At 38.1% G+C, this 14959-nt stretch overlaps 1 protein-coding gene across 2 annotated transcripts in view; it reads left to right on the top strand.

Moving 5' to 3' along the window:
* Window positions 1-14959, top strand: part of LOC127964620 (kalirin) — a 200491-nt gene that overhangs the window by 163732 nt on the left and 21800 nt on the right. The window contains exons 36-49 of one of the 2 annotated variants that reach the window (XM_052564873.1): window positions 1000-1143; window positions 2592-2687; window positions 6686-6801; window positions 7518-7584; window positions 8246-8349; window positions 8433-8502; window positions 8586-8672; window positions 10009-10101; window positions 10193-10243; window positions 10354-10431; window positions 10722-10907; window positions 12220-12391; window positions 12465-12679; window positions 13238-13494. In XM_052564873.1, the coding sequence (XP_052420833.1) occupies window positions 1000-1143; window positions 2592-2687; window positions 6686-6801; window positions 7518-7584; window positions 8246-8349; window positions 8433-8502; window positions 8586-8672; window positions 10009-10101; window positions 10193-10243; window positions 10354-10431; window positions 10722-10907; window positions 12220-12391; window positions 12465-12679; window positions 13238-13494 (1736 nt within the window). The remainder of the gene's footprint in view (window positions 1-999; window positions 1144-2591; window positions 2688-6685; window positions 6802-7517; window positions 7585-8245; window positions 8350-8432; window positions 8503-8585; window positions 8673-10008; window positions 10102-10192; window positions 10244-10353; window positions 10432-10721; window positions 10908-12219; window positions 12392-12464; window positions 12680-13237; window positions 13495-14959) is intronic. The other variant, XM_052564874.1, reaches the window with a different exon arrangement.

The raw sequence follows: 14959 nt of genomic DNA, 5'->3' as shown, positions 1-14959 counted from the left end.
TATTATTATTATGAAAGTCCATTGCTTACTGGCTCTGAATACACACAGACAAACCATGGGTCACAGGAGGGGTGGGATGTTGATAAGTACTGGCTTGGGATAGGTGCACACGTCTCAACCAATGAGAGCATTTGGGGAGGGCCTAAGACTGCAGCAGCACTCACATGAACACTCATGATAAAATTATTTCGACTTCGCCTCAACATCCTCAAACCACTGTTCACTGTTATTTTGAGCAGAAAATTGTTTCGTCTATCAAGTGTTGTTACGCCACACTCATGCTGGACTCATAGAGCATAACTGTTTTTTTCTATAACAAGCTATAAAATATTTTCTATAAAAATGTTAATGCCCTGGCAGTGGCAAATAGCATTGGTTTTATATTTAATTTGATTACATTGATGTTGAGGTTGAGATTTCCAATAAATATTTTAAATGCTAAAGTACCGCTGTAAAAAAAGCACCTTATTTGTTGTGTTTGCAAACCAAATGTCATTGCATTTTTGTTCATATAGCAGTACTCTTAAATGAAAAAAGTGCACAATACACTACTTTTGGATTAATTGTTGAATTATGTGCATAACAATGTGATCCAGTTCAGAAAAAAATGCTGCCCAGTACTAGTAATTATATGTTCACAATAATAAAGTTGCAATTAGTGCATTCAAAATATGGTAACTTAATGTTGGAAAATAACATAAAAAATACCATACTACAGTATATTTTCAATTTATATCAGTTTTTTTTTTTTAAATGTGCTTTTTATTATGGGAGTCAACATCCAAATAAATGCTATTCTTATTAAAATAAATGTAAATCATTTTTAAAAAACATTATTCAAACATTATTTAATACATACTTTAATATGAACATTTGATTTGACACTATTGCAAAGTGCTTTTTTAGAATGAGTGCACTTTTATTCATGAATACATACTCTTTATGCACACGATATAACAAATTGTGAGTTTGCTGATTGACTTCTTCTTGTGTTTGCAGAGAGTGCGTAAAGTAGAAGGAACACTCTCCAAATCTTCATCAGGGATGCACAGCGGAGGAGAGGAAGAGCCTGAGGACGAGTCCCACACTCCCCTCCCTCCACCAATGGAGATCATCAAAGACCCATCTGCTCAGGAAGAGAAGGTACACACACAACAGAGAGGGAGAAGTGTGAGTAGAGTCATGTCACAGGAGAGGTCGGCGGGGTTATTAATGTGGAGTGAGATTTATTAAATGAGCACTGGTTCACTCATCAAGAGTTCATAACTATCTCCACCTGCCTCCCTCATAGCACCCAGACCCCCCCCCCCGCCCACACACACACACACACACACACAGAGAGTGGCTTTACTAACACTGTATTTCTTCCCTGTTGTCAATGTCGCCAGTAACTGCTGGGGTGGAAGCTCCTTGTCTCACATTCAACGAACCACAAGTCAACTCTAATGTTGCAATGAAGCTTAAATTATGCAGTTGTGAAACCTTTACTGTTGCACTCAACTCTGGCGCTTTCACACGCTGTGCCTTGAGATTGCAGTTGTAATGCGTTTACAACCCAATGCTGCTTGACATGGTAAATCTCAAAAAGAACCTGACCTTATTTCCCTCCAAAATCAAAAGTAAAAAAGCATTTCAGAATGAAACTAAAGACCTACTCACCGAAACTCCAAGAGCTTACAGAACAGGAGGGATTGGTGAAAAGACCATTATGATTGCTTGCATTCCCACATTTATTATTATTATTCATGGAACCCAGATTATCGCTATCATTTTTGTTTGTTTTGTAATAACCTTTATTTTAATTTATTATTATTATTAGTAGTAGTAGTAGTAGTAGTAGTAGTCGTATTAGTTTTATTATTATACCTCTGTATGGTAACGTAGTAAGAAATCCAATTCTCACAAGATGTTTTTAATGCTTAAATAAAAATGAATGCTTTTATTTATCAAGGATGAATTAAAAAGTGACGTATGATTTGCATTCCAAATAAATATGGCTCATTCTGTTCTATTCTTAATTTCTATTAATCAAAGAATCGTAAAAATGTGTCCACAATAAATATTAAGCAGCACAACTCTTTTCAACATTGATGATAATCGGAAATGTTTCTTGAGTAGCAAATCAGTATATTAAACTGTTTCACAAATGAATGCAGCCTTTGGAAACATAAGAGACTTCTTATATAGAGACAAATATTTATAGACCCCACAGTTTTGAACAGTAGTTTATGCAACATATACTTTCGTAAAATATAAATATTATACATTAGATCTGTTTTACCATTAAAAATAATCATAACAATCAAAATTGGGTCAACATGACTAATTGTCATAAAAATTATTATAGTGTCACTTTGCACAATTTGTAAAGGTCTTAAAAGTAGGTTTCATTTTCTATATGGAGACTATAATTAGTTTTTTTTTTTTTATTTTGGGGGTGAAATGTTTGGTTTGTTCTTGGCATGGCCTTTGCTTCTCTTCTCCCAAAGCAAAGCTTGATAAACTGGGCTAACCCAGCATCTTGAGCACTTGCTGTTCTGATCTGCCTGTGTGTTCTTTCCTTCTCCTCCTCCTCACCTGCTGTCATATAGTCGTCTGTGCTGCTGGCTTCACGGCAGAGCTCGGCTGATGTCCCCAGTGCTGCTGAGCTTGTCAGTGCTATAGAAAAACTGGTCAAAACTAAGATGGTGAGTGTGCCACTGAACCCGAGCAGGGAGGTTTGATAGATTAACCTCCTGCAGGCTTTCCTTGCTTCCTTTCTGTTTTCTCTTGCTCTGATACAATCACTAACTCTTGCACTACTGAGATCACATGCACAGGTCTTTTGTTCTATGCAGCTGTATATTTTCACTGTACTCTTGGCCTCATTTATAGGTGTAGACAAACCTGCCAGGATGCTGACATGCTAATCTGTGCTATCTAGTCTTGCCATTGTGTTCGTTTCTTTGTCCATCGGCTTGCTCTATTCAAAGATTCAGTTTTCATTAAAGCTGCTATATGCATAAAATGTCTCTATTATCGGACAATCTCCAAAACATGGGTCCTGAGAAAAAAAGTTCCCTTAAATTATTATTATTATTTTTCTTATCTAGAAATTTTCTCTATTAGCTGGACATTCCAGCCACTGAGTAAAAACATTCTTCATACCAGACCTGTTTAACACACACACAAAAAAAGTGTGTAACTTTTAACTTTACTGATCTTTTTATATTTCATTTGATCTTTGACCTTTACCTGAGAATATTTTTAGAGTGCTGTGTTGTTTACCGATAAATTATATTAAAGCATTTAAGAAATTCTCATGCAGAACAGTTAAGTTCTTAAGAATAATGTAATATAATCGAATAGAATAATGAAATAATAGTAGCAGTTATTGCTTATGAATTCCCTTTTTGATCTTAATTATTTATTAGGTTTATAATATAATATTATATAAATAATATAATATAATATAATATAATATAATATAATATAATATAATATAATAATAATATAATATAATATAATATAATATAATATAATATAATATAATATAATATAATATAACAGCACTTCTGGAGCCTCCTTTTAGAGGCATTCATATAAAGAAAAGAAAAAAATTATAATCTGAATTTCTAGTATAATGACAAGGGAATGCCTTCAGCGTGACCGGTGTCTGAAGCATACATCTAAACACGACAATGATAAGGTGAGCACTAAATACCAACAAGTCAGAGGGGCTGACCCCTAGGACGTTTTGATGGCTCTTAGTGATATAACCCTGCACAGCCAAAGTGCATTAAAGAGAGAAACCTGTAAGGGCTGGCTTCTATAAAGCCCGAGCTAAGGCTTGGATTCATACATAAACAGGAGAGATTGGTGAACAAGTCATCATCCAGATATGGCTAGTTCAAAGAACCCTGAAGAGCATAGGCCTCAACCACAACTGCTTCAGGGAACTCCAGAGAGTGGAGACTAGAACACTACAGGGGGCGATATGAGATATGAGAGACTAGCACCATCAGAAAAGGGGTGGTACAACCCCCCAGGAGCAATATTCTCGACTCTCCACAGAGAGGAGAAACAGACATCCCATTCAGATTGTAATGGCCCACCTACAGAGAGGGGAGCACCATGCTCAGAACTCAAATAGAGCTCCAATAGGGGGAGCTGCAGATTCCCACCACAGAAATTATTGACCAAGGAAGTCACAAAAAGGCTTCACCACTTGGTGTGATCATAAAAGGAAGAATGGGACCAGCGCTCTCTGCCCTCAGGCTGAGGCAAGCCCTCAGGCTCAACCAAAAATCCCAGCTCAGGTCTAATGAGACCAAGCAACAAAGGGAGTACATCAGGAGACAGCGCCTCCGGAATAAGCTCAAGAGGTTGCAGCATTTATACTGGGGACATGATTGACCAAGAAAGCTTCTCAGGGAAGCCTAACAAGAGTCAGAGTCAGAGTCCAGCCAGCACAGGGTTTACAAGCCATCAGGATCCTACCAGTCAACATAAGTGATGCATCCTCAGTGAGGCTCACTGGAAGAGGAAAATAAAAGCTTACATCTAGGAATGAAGCCATAATACATACATGTTAGAAAAAATAATCTGAGCAGAGACTGAGATGGTGTAACAATGCAAGACAGGAGACACTGCAAAAAAAAAAAAAAAGCTAGTCAGATCATTTACAGCTAGCAATAACAAATGAAGACATGGATCATACTCACCCACCATGGCTCCTGCGCCTGTCTCTCCCGGACCTTCAGTAGATAGTTGAGACACAGCTATGAGACACAGAAGCTAACCTGAACATCAATGGGCCAGCCGGAGACTGCAATAGAGGTTCTTAACCCCAATTAGGCGAGGAAGAGTTAACAGGGAATTGGGAGAGAAAGATGAGAATGGAAGGTCTATCCTAGTCTGGACAAGAGTGTTGGGAATGCCTCGTCTGCATTACCTCCCTAAGGGTCTTGGCTCTGACCCTTCTACTCACGCCACCTTCTAGACCTGCCCATCTTCTGAACCTGTCTCTGATCCTTAGACCAAGACAGGCTAGACCCCTTTGTTAGGGCTGAGACCTGGGCCTTAGTGGAATGAAGGACTTGAAAGCAGCCGAGAGGGTCAGCATGTCTGCCTGGTAGGCTTGCAAAATTGCCATGGTACTGTATGCAACGAAGCCACAGACTAACCTGCTGCTTCGTAAGCTTGCCATTCAGAAAAAGTCTGAATGGTAAGGAGGGAGCCCTAAGAGAAGATGTTTCTCCCATAGCAGGCTAGCATCTCTTCAATGGGTAACTTATCATATCCGCATGGGAGAATGGATTTTTCCAAGTCTTCTTGATCTCCACATGAAGATCAGGAAGAAATGGAAGGCTCACCTGAGCTGGAGGGTCATGTTCAGAAAGATATCTCTCATCGAGCCGACCACGAGGTGTCACCTCTCTAGTCCGCTTCCACTGCAAATCAAGCATTGCCATGGTGCATTCCTTAACCTCAAGCAGCTCCTCATACGCAGGGCAGGAGGTTTCGAGAGGACTCAGTCTCAACTTCCTCATCCATATCCAACATCTCCTGCTCTTCCTGGCTGGGATCCAGCAGAGCACTAGCCGCTGGATCAGATGACGTCAGAGAAAAAGCGTAATCTTCCAACAGCTCACTTTTGTCCACAACCTTCTTTAATTAATTGGCCAGGTCCACCTGAGAACCCCATGAGCTCAGTTTCCTTCGTGCCTCAGTGGCGGCAGGTCCTGAGCCCTGAGGAACCATGGCTGTCCTTCTTGTCTCGAAAAGAGGGCCAAAAGATGGGAAAAAAGCTCCTTATGAACGTATGCCACCCTCTTAAGCATGTCATGCATGTGCTCTTCACCAAACAAACAACGTAAAAATTGTGTGTGTCATCGGGTGTCAAATAATGCAAAATAACACACTTCTTAAACGCCTTGCTAGTGCTAGTATTTTCCATATTAGTAACAAACAGAACAGCGTTCTTACCAGCATGCAGTTCAAACAAACAGTCCCTGAAGACGAAGAAGAGGATGGTGTGTTCTCCTGGTGCGCTTTTATACTGGTCATGCCAGTAATGACGTCATAAGCTTTCACCGACCAATATCGTTGTCATGTATAGATGTATGTTTCATACACCAGTCACACTAAAGGCATTGCCCGTAGCGACCTCTAGAGCATGCAGTTTGAAACTCCCTCGGAAGAGAACCATGTGGGTTTTTGGTGATCACATATAAGTCTAATGTAGTCTATCCCTGTGTATAAATTCGCACATCTAACCTAAATAGTGTTCAGGATCTATTGGTGTACTAATCTTGATTGCTTTTTATGGCAGAAGGCATGCAAATGTTATATATATATTTAAGATATATTTATTAGAACATGAATTATAAAGAAAGCTGTCTCTTATTTGCTTAAAGTACACAAGCTTGTGCATTCATGCATTATGTTCATCCTTAGCTGTCATATATTGCAGGCCTTTTGTGGTAAAGTAATAAAATCCTCCCAAACTTGCTGGTTTATTATGGCTTACTCTGTGGCCCAGAGTGATGCTTTTCCCCCTTTGAATCCTCTGAGCAGTTTTGATGGTGTTTACTGTAGTTTAGGGCCATGTTGCATATAAACCATTAAATTGCTGTGTTTGTTCTCCCAGATCAGACCTGGCTCTTCTAAATAATGACTGTTTGTCTCATCTCTGTTGCTCTAGACGCTGGAGCCAGGCTCATACCCAGGATTCAGTTCAGTGAACCCAGCAGAGCAGAGCCCAGCACCGCCCAGAAACCCTGAACTGGAGCAGAAAGCCAAAGCTCTGCGTGGACGAATGTAAGACACACACTCTTCACTCATGTGACTTGGTCTGGGAGTAATTTCTACAAACATTACAGTCTGATGTCAGGTCACAGTGACCAAAGCAAAGGTTGTTTGTTTGTGCTGCAAATGCAGTGTAAAGCAAACTTCTTTATTAATTTCTTATTCATAAATTATATTTGTATAGTTCTCCCAGGTACGTTATCCTAATATATAATGTATATGTCTTGGCACACATATTGTACATGCATTTCCCTGCGTTGCATTATTTATTTATTTTGGTAAATATTTACGTTTCATTTATTTTATCTTTTTAAATGAAAAAAAAAATCCATATTATTATATTAAAATGTATAAATTAATGGTTATTTGTTTATTTAGTGGGAACTAGTGCGGAAAACATACTGGTTATTTGTTAACTAGATTTTTACCTTATTTACATTTTTACATACACTGCTGAAAAAAATATATTCGGAAAAAAAATTATATACAGTGTATATATATTATTTTTATTATTTATATATATATATATATATTTAAAGCCATTTTAGAGTGAGCACATACATGCTAATATATTGTCAAAAGATTGAGAATTTTTCTTTCACTTTGCCCTTAAAGGGAAGTGTGATGTTGCTAAACCTGATACATTTTCATAGATTATGAAAATGTAGATTAGTTATTTTGTGCCTGTGCAAAAGTCTTTAATAAAAAATATGTTTGTTCTATTGTAGGTTTGTTGTGAATGAATTAGTCCAGACAGAAAAAGACTACGTGAAAGATTTGGGTATCGTGGTTGAGGTGAGAATAGCTGACATCCTGACAGTATAACATCACTGACCTATCAGTAAGCCACTCCCCCCAAAGCAGATGAGCCAATGGCAGTCGAGTATCAGTTGTACAGAGAGCGAAACTCTGACATCTTTGGGTTTTAGCGCCATAGAGAAACACTGGAAGATCTGAAGGTGTTTATGCTACAAAAATGAAAAAAATGTTGTGTATTTTTATATACAGTATCCCTCTATGGCTTATTTAAGTTCCGCTTGAATGGTGCCCCTTTGTGTCCAAGATCAATCAAAAACATATAGGGACAAGGGGGCGGGGCTTACTGATAGATCAATTCTGTGGCTATATGCATATTTTGACTTTAGCATGAAGATGCTGAATTAAAATACTCTACTATTGCTATTCTTCTTCATTTGTCTCTGTTGTGATCTGTTAAGATCAAAGCCATTTGCATCTTCCTCATTTGGCATCATCAGCTGTGTAATTACGTATTTGCATTTGCATTGCATCAGTGTTTGCTCAGGGTGAATGTGCTCTCATCCTAGTGTTCATTTATCATTTACAGCTGATGTGGTCAGACATGTGAAACACTGTCGCCTTTATGAACTTGTGTGTATATTTGTTAAAAGTGGTGACTCATTTATATGAAATCTTTTGTTTGTTTGTTTTTCTGAAGGAGTTTATGAAGATAATAGAGGAGAAAGGAGTTCCTGATGATATGAAAGGAAAAGATAAGATCGTCTTTGGAAACATCCACCAAATCTATGACTGGCACAAAGAGTAAGCACCTCAGATTCTCTCAGCTCCTCTTAATGAAACTTTACCAACATTAAATTAATGTAATATTCATTCGCTGTCTGAAGTTTTTTTGTTGGTGAGCTGGAGAAATGTCTTGAAGATCATGAAAAACTGCCTGGGCTGTTCAGTAAACATGTGAGTATGTGACCGACATCAGGTCTGAGGCGTTAGCTGTGTAAAGGCATTACTCGTCAAGTGTTTCATTTCTATGTGTTCAGGAGAGAAGACTGCACATGTATGTGGTTTACTGCCAGAACAAACCCAAATCTGAATTCATTGTTGCAGAATACGATTCATACTTCGAGGTAAGACACAATTTATATTACTGCAAAAGAGTGCTGCAGTGATGAGGGATTTTTGTAGACAGACGTTAATAGGATTTGTTTTATTTCATTGGCTTTTAGATTATTGCAGTAAATGAGATCTGTGACCAAAAAAAAAAAAAATGTCTCAAGAGGATTAGGGCTGTCAGAAACAAAATTCTAATTATGAATATTCATCTCATTTAAAGTAAAAATCCACATTCAAATGCAAAAATTGCAAATTTAGTTTTTCAGCTATTGTATAATAAGAGTATAATCTTTAGAATGAACACAACTTTAGTGAATATTGTAGCCTATAGACAATCAGCAAAAGTAAAAGCTAATCTTATATGTGACCCTGGACTACAAAACGAGTCATTGGGGTACATTTTTCAAGACTGAGATTTATACATCATCTGGAAGCTGAATAAATAATATTTCCATTTATGCATGGTTTATTAGGACAATATATGGCCGATATACAACTATTTGAAAATCTGGAAACTGAGGTTGCAAAAAAAATAAAAAATCTAAATATTGAGAAAATCACCTTTAAAGTTGTCTAAGTGAAGTTCTTAGCAATGCATATTTCTAATCAAAAATTAAGTTTTTTTATATATATATTGAAGGTAGGAAATTAACAAAAAAATCTTCATGCAACATGATCTTTACCTAATCTTTACTTTGTGATATCGTTAACTGGATTGAAATAAATGCACAGACACTATTTAACTGAACAGAGATGACATCACTGAATTCAATGATGAACTGCCTTTAACTATCATTTTGCATTATTGACACACTGCTTTCCTAATGAATGTTGTTCAGTTGCTTTGACGCAATGTATTTTGTTTAAAGTGCTATATAAATAAAAGTGACTTGACTTAATATCCTAATGATTTTTGGCATAAAAGAAAAATCTCTAATTTTGACCCATTCAGTGTATTTTTGGCTGTTCTTACAAATATACCCAGTGACTTAAGACTGCTTTTGTGCTCCAGGGTCACAGATACGAGTTATATACAAACTACACTACAGTCACTGACACTTACAGTAGCTAGAGTCAACTTCTTCAATCGTTGTTTAGAACATTGGAAAGTGTAAATTAGTATAGTTTACAAAAGCATGATTGTGAACACAAGACGGCTGTAAAAAGATGTGTTCAGTGTGATGACATTTAAGGTCCCAACAACTTCTATATTCCCATTTAGCCACTTGTTTGGGACAAGTAACATTAACTCTGGGACAATGTAATCAGGATTTAATAGGAGTTGGGACTCTATAATATCACTCTTAAATGTGTAAAAGTTTAAAATCGTATGTCTGTTTTGGTTCAAAGGAGATTCAAAAAGACGTCAGCTCAAGACTGAGCATCAGTGATTTTCTCATTAAACCCATTCAGAGAATTACTAAATACCAACTGTTACTAAAGGTACAGTAAAAAAGTTGTTGATGCTAATAATGTTTTATTGATGTGTATAATTTCTAATATAATTAATTTGTTAATATTTTTATCGCTTAAGGACTTTCTGAAGTACAGCGCAAAGGCAGGGTTGGATTGTCAGGATATAGAGGTAACAATGAAGCTGAAGTACATGCCTTAAATAATAAAAGAATGGTTAGTCATAAACTTGTTGTTGAAGCAGCTTGTGATACAGGTTTCTGTTTGCTTTCTCTGTCACAGAAAGCAGTAGACCTGATGTCCCAGGTGCCCAAGCTGTGCAATGACATGATGAACCTGGGAAGACTGCAGGGATTCGAGGTACACTGAAAACTTCACTGCACTTGTGCTGAACTTTAATCAAAGCAAGCGCGCTGAAAAGACATTGTAATAGGTTACATTGATTTTACCATGATTAAGAGGTGTACTACTGTCATCAGTTACTGACCTTCATCTTTGAAACATATGGGTTTAGAACAACATGTGGGTGACAGTGGCAGAATTGGACATTTTAGGGCTTTAATAGTATTTTAACATGAATCAAGAGTTCTCCACAGTTGGAGGATTTAATGTTTGAGACTCTGTCCGACTGATGTGTTGGTGTGCTTCAGGGGAAGTTGACGAGTCAGGGGAAGCTCTTGCAGCAGGAGACGTTCTTCGTAACGGAGCAGGACTCTGGGGTTCTGTCCCGCAGTAAGGAGCGCAGGGTCTTCCTGTTTGAACAGATCATCATCTTCAGCGAGCTCTTACGCAAAGGCTCGTCCACGCCAGGATACCAGTTTAAAAAGAGCATCAAGGTAACCACACCACTCTTAGTCGTTTGCTCTTGTCGCCAAAGTGTTATTATTTTATGCATACCGATTTTTTTAACCCACATATCAACACACACACATGTGCCAGTGCCTTGACGATCTTTTGCACTAAAAAGTTTGTCCACTTGGTAGCAACACTACCTAGTGAGAGCAGAAATGAAACTTATGCCGCGTTTCCACCAAAATTATCCGGAACATTTGTACCAGGAACTTTTTTTCCCAGGAATTTTTTCCTTCTAGACCAGTTGCTTTCTGCGTTTCCACCGCGGTGTAAAGTACCGGGAAGGTAGATTAGCATTTTTTATTTTCAGTTTAACATATAGATAAATTGAATACAGGCCAAATAAAACCTGTTAGATTTACCCCGCAGCTGAATTATATTTTATGTTTAACCACTAAAGACACATCAGAGCCAGCGACACACATCAGAAGGTCTAGCCGAGGAGAGCTCACCGTCTACGAGATCGGCGAAACACATTTTTAAATAGGTGCTGTCTTTATAAATAAACCATAGATTTGAGTTTTAAACAACTACATTCTCGCCTGAAATACTTTTAAAATTACATTTCATGACACAATAACAGTAATATTTTGAAAATGATCCGAATAAATGGTGGTTGAACTCAACCAATCAGCATGTTTAGCGCCCAAGTCCCGCCCCCAAAAGTTCCGGAACTTTTAAAAAGTACCACCTCGCCAGCAGGGACTTTCTGAGGGGCATTGTTTTACTCAGAACTTTATTTAGTTCCTGGTTCCTGCGGTGGAAACACACCAAGTACCAGGCCAAAGTCCCTAGTTCCTGGGTAAAGTTCCTGCGGTGGAAACGCGGCATTAGAAATGAAACTTGTATTTGTGAAGTTCAGTTGTGCTTCACTCTAAATGCCACCTACTAGTGATACCTATAAATGCAATGAAAACACAGCCCAAACATGCCTAAAAACACCTTTTACAAAACATTGCAAATGTTCCTTTTAAAGTGTAATCTATTAAAATATAATGAACAAATCATCTTATACCATTAGACATGAAGTGTCTGTATTATACCTCTAATTGTAATTTTTTTTTTTTGTTTTTTTTTTTTGAGAGAGAGCTTGGATATTCAGACCAATATGAGACTATTAACTACAACTCTTCCTTTTTGTTCTTCAAATGTGTCTTTAAAAATATCTTCATAATAATAAAACTGATCAGAGATGAGGTAAAAACCATGTAGACGCTAGTTTATGGGTTTACAGAGACCGCCCCCTAGCAGCGAAACGTTGAAAGCAGGTGTGATAGTGACTTGTGTTGTGTGCAGGTGAGCTTCCTCGGCCTGGAGGAGCATGTGGAAAACGATCCGTGTAAGTTTGTGCTGTCGTGTCGTGGGTCAGCCGAACGGTTCACCCTGCAAGCTGCAAACACTGACGTCAAACAGGTCTGGGTTCAGCATATCACCAAGCTGCTAGACCTGCAGAGTAACTTCTTGTCAGGTAGGACGTCACATCGAAATGAATATAACAAACTCTCCTGAGCTGTTGAAAGCATTGGTGCATCTGTCTACAGCTCTGCAGTCTCCCATCGAGTATCAGAAGGAGCGCAGCGGATCTCAGTCTCTGACCCGAAACTCCCCCAGCGGCGGGCGGACGGGGCAGTCCAACAGCCGGCCCAGCTCCACTGTGTCCCTCGGGGCAGAGAAACCCTCTCTGTCTGGACGGAGCCCCACTCCAGTAAAGCTAACTACCTCAAGCAGTGGTCCATGCCACGACAGATACCACAGGGTGAGGACACAGCACCTCTGCGAACATTAGAGTTCATGGTGGCTCCATAGAAAACCCCGGTTGAATGATGTTGTTTTTCTCTGGGTTGTGTCTGTAGAACATTATTTGCGTGACTCATCCGTGATTTTCAGATGGATGTTAATTCATAGACTACATAAGTGCAGGCAGAAGCCCACCTGTAGATAGTCACATGAACATATTCCCAAATAATGCTGAGGAACCGTTACAGTCCACCGGCTCATTTTGACAGCTTACATAACTGGATTCAACTGGAACAAACCCTCTGTTGCTTCCAAGTGGTGTCTAAAATATAAAAAAATCACAATGAAATGGAATAGTGAGAAATCTTTTCTCATGTATTTTGGCACACATATTAACTATGTGCACATACTAACCCTGAGCCTACTCCTAAACCTAACCTTGACCCACGTAGGGGTTACCGTAAGTGCAGTGTACTGCAAGTGCACATTCTGTAAAGTTAAGAAAAGGTGCCAATGTGTTCCTGACTACTGAAGTTTAAGGTTTGGTTGACATATTTTGTGTGTGTGTTCCCTACAGCAGTTTGACGGTGCGGGCTGTAACGGTACGTCGTCCTCCCTGATGGTGACTCAGGACTATAATGCACTGAAAGAGAACGAGATCTGCGTCACGCAGGGTGAGACGGTGCAGATCCTGGCCACTAACCAGCAGAACATGTACCTGGTGTACCGACCCGCTAACAGCCAGTCGCCGGCCGCGGAGGGCTGGGTCCCGGGACACATCCTGGGCCCCCTCACTAAACCCCTCATAGACACTGCTGCAGACTCAAACATCAAGTAAGTGTCAATCAGCACTCACTGGAGCTCTGGTTGGATTGTTTAAGACTGCACGCCCGTTTTTGAACACCCCCACCCCATTCTGTTGGAACTAACCCGGATGATTTGGACCCTTTTGCACGGGAAGTTTTGATTTTCTTCTTGAGCTGTGTGTTTGTTCTTGGCCAGAAGCTTAAAACAAAGACAGATAAATGTTGAAAGGACTTTAGCGAAGCCGCGCCGTTGTTGTTTTGTAGACTGAGGATTTGTGAAGAATCTTACATCAGTGTGGAAACGGACACGTCTGGACACTTATTTCAGTTCCTAACACCCTTTTTTTGTTGTTGTTTATTTGTTTTTTTGTTGATATAATTTTTGTTCGTGTAAAAAGTGGGAAAAAAATAAAAAGTGCAAGAAAGGCCTTCTGAAGAATTCGGCCTGTTTCTCCTGATGGAGAGCACGTACTGTTGACTATGGCATTTTTATTATTATTTTTTAATATATATATATAGGTTGTGTATTTGTTTTAATTGTATTTTTGTATAGATTTTGTTTTTCTTCTACAGATCACATGTTGGCCATTTACTGTAAATACTGTTGGTTTGTTTACTGTTTGTAGCACATTCCTGTCAAGAGCTTTTTGCACTATTTAAGTGAACCTTTACTAATGAAGTCAGGTTTGTGCAATAGAACTACAGTTGCAATGTTGTAGTGTAACTAATGATTTTAAATGCATTATATTAAATATGTAAAATAAAATTTTGACATGCGCATGACTTAACACATCAACTACACTGTTTTGTTTTTGCTTTCATAATTTCACGAAGTATAATATATTTAACACAGTACATTTTAAGAAATCTTTTTTGTGTAGAGTGTATAAGTGGTGCACCTTATTTTGATTTCTTTCTTTAATTTGTTTCATTTTGTAATGTAGTGTGTAGAAGACTTATTTTGTGTTTGTACTAACCTCTCCGGTCCTTGACAGTAAAGGTTTGTGTCCACCATGGTGTAAGGATATAGCTTTATACAGATATAGCTTTATAAACAGACTACTTTTCTAAGTTTTGGAGTCTGTAAGGTATTTTGGAAGAAATCTCTTATGCAAATCAAGGCTGTGTTTATTTGATCAAAAATATAATTGAAACTGAATTATTGCAAATTACTAATATTATTATCACAGTTTAAAATGACAGTATTCCATAACACTTAAAGCCTTTGTGTATAATGCATTATAAAAATAGTTTTAATGCACTAAATATGCCTTGTAATGCAACTTATAATGCATTGTACAATCTCATGAATAACTGTAACCACAGTTAAAACATTGTAACACTTATCAATTCATTGCTACATTATGCATTTTAAATTCAGTTTAAATAATTATGAAAAATTAGAGTGCATTATACTCTTTAATAGGGTTATTATACTCTTTAATAACCCTGATCAGTTTAATGCACCATTGCTAAAAGAATTAATTTCTTTA

Source organism: Carassius gibelio, chromosome B9 (genome assembly GCF_023724105.1).
Source record: "Carassius gibelio isolate Cgi1373 ecotype wild population from Czech Republic chromosome B9, carGib1.2-hapl.c, whole genome shotgun sequence".
Lineage (NCBI taxonomy): Eukaryota > Metazoa > Chordata > Actinopteri > Cypriniformes > Cyprinidae > Carassius > Carassius gibelio.
This window is presented reverse-complemented; position numbering and strand designations above follow the sequence as displayed.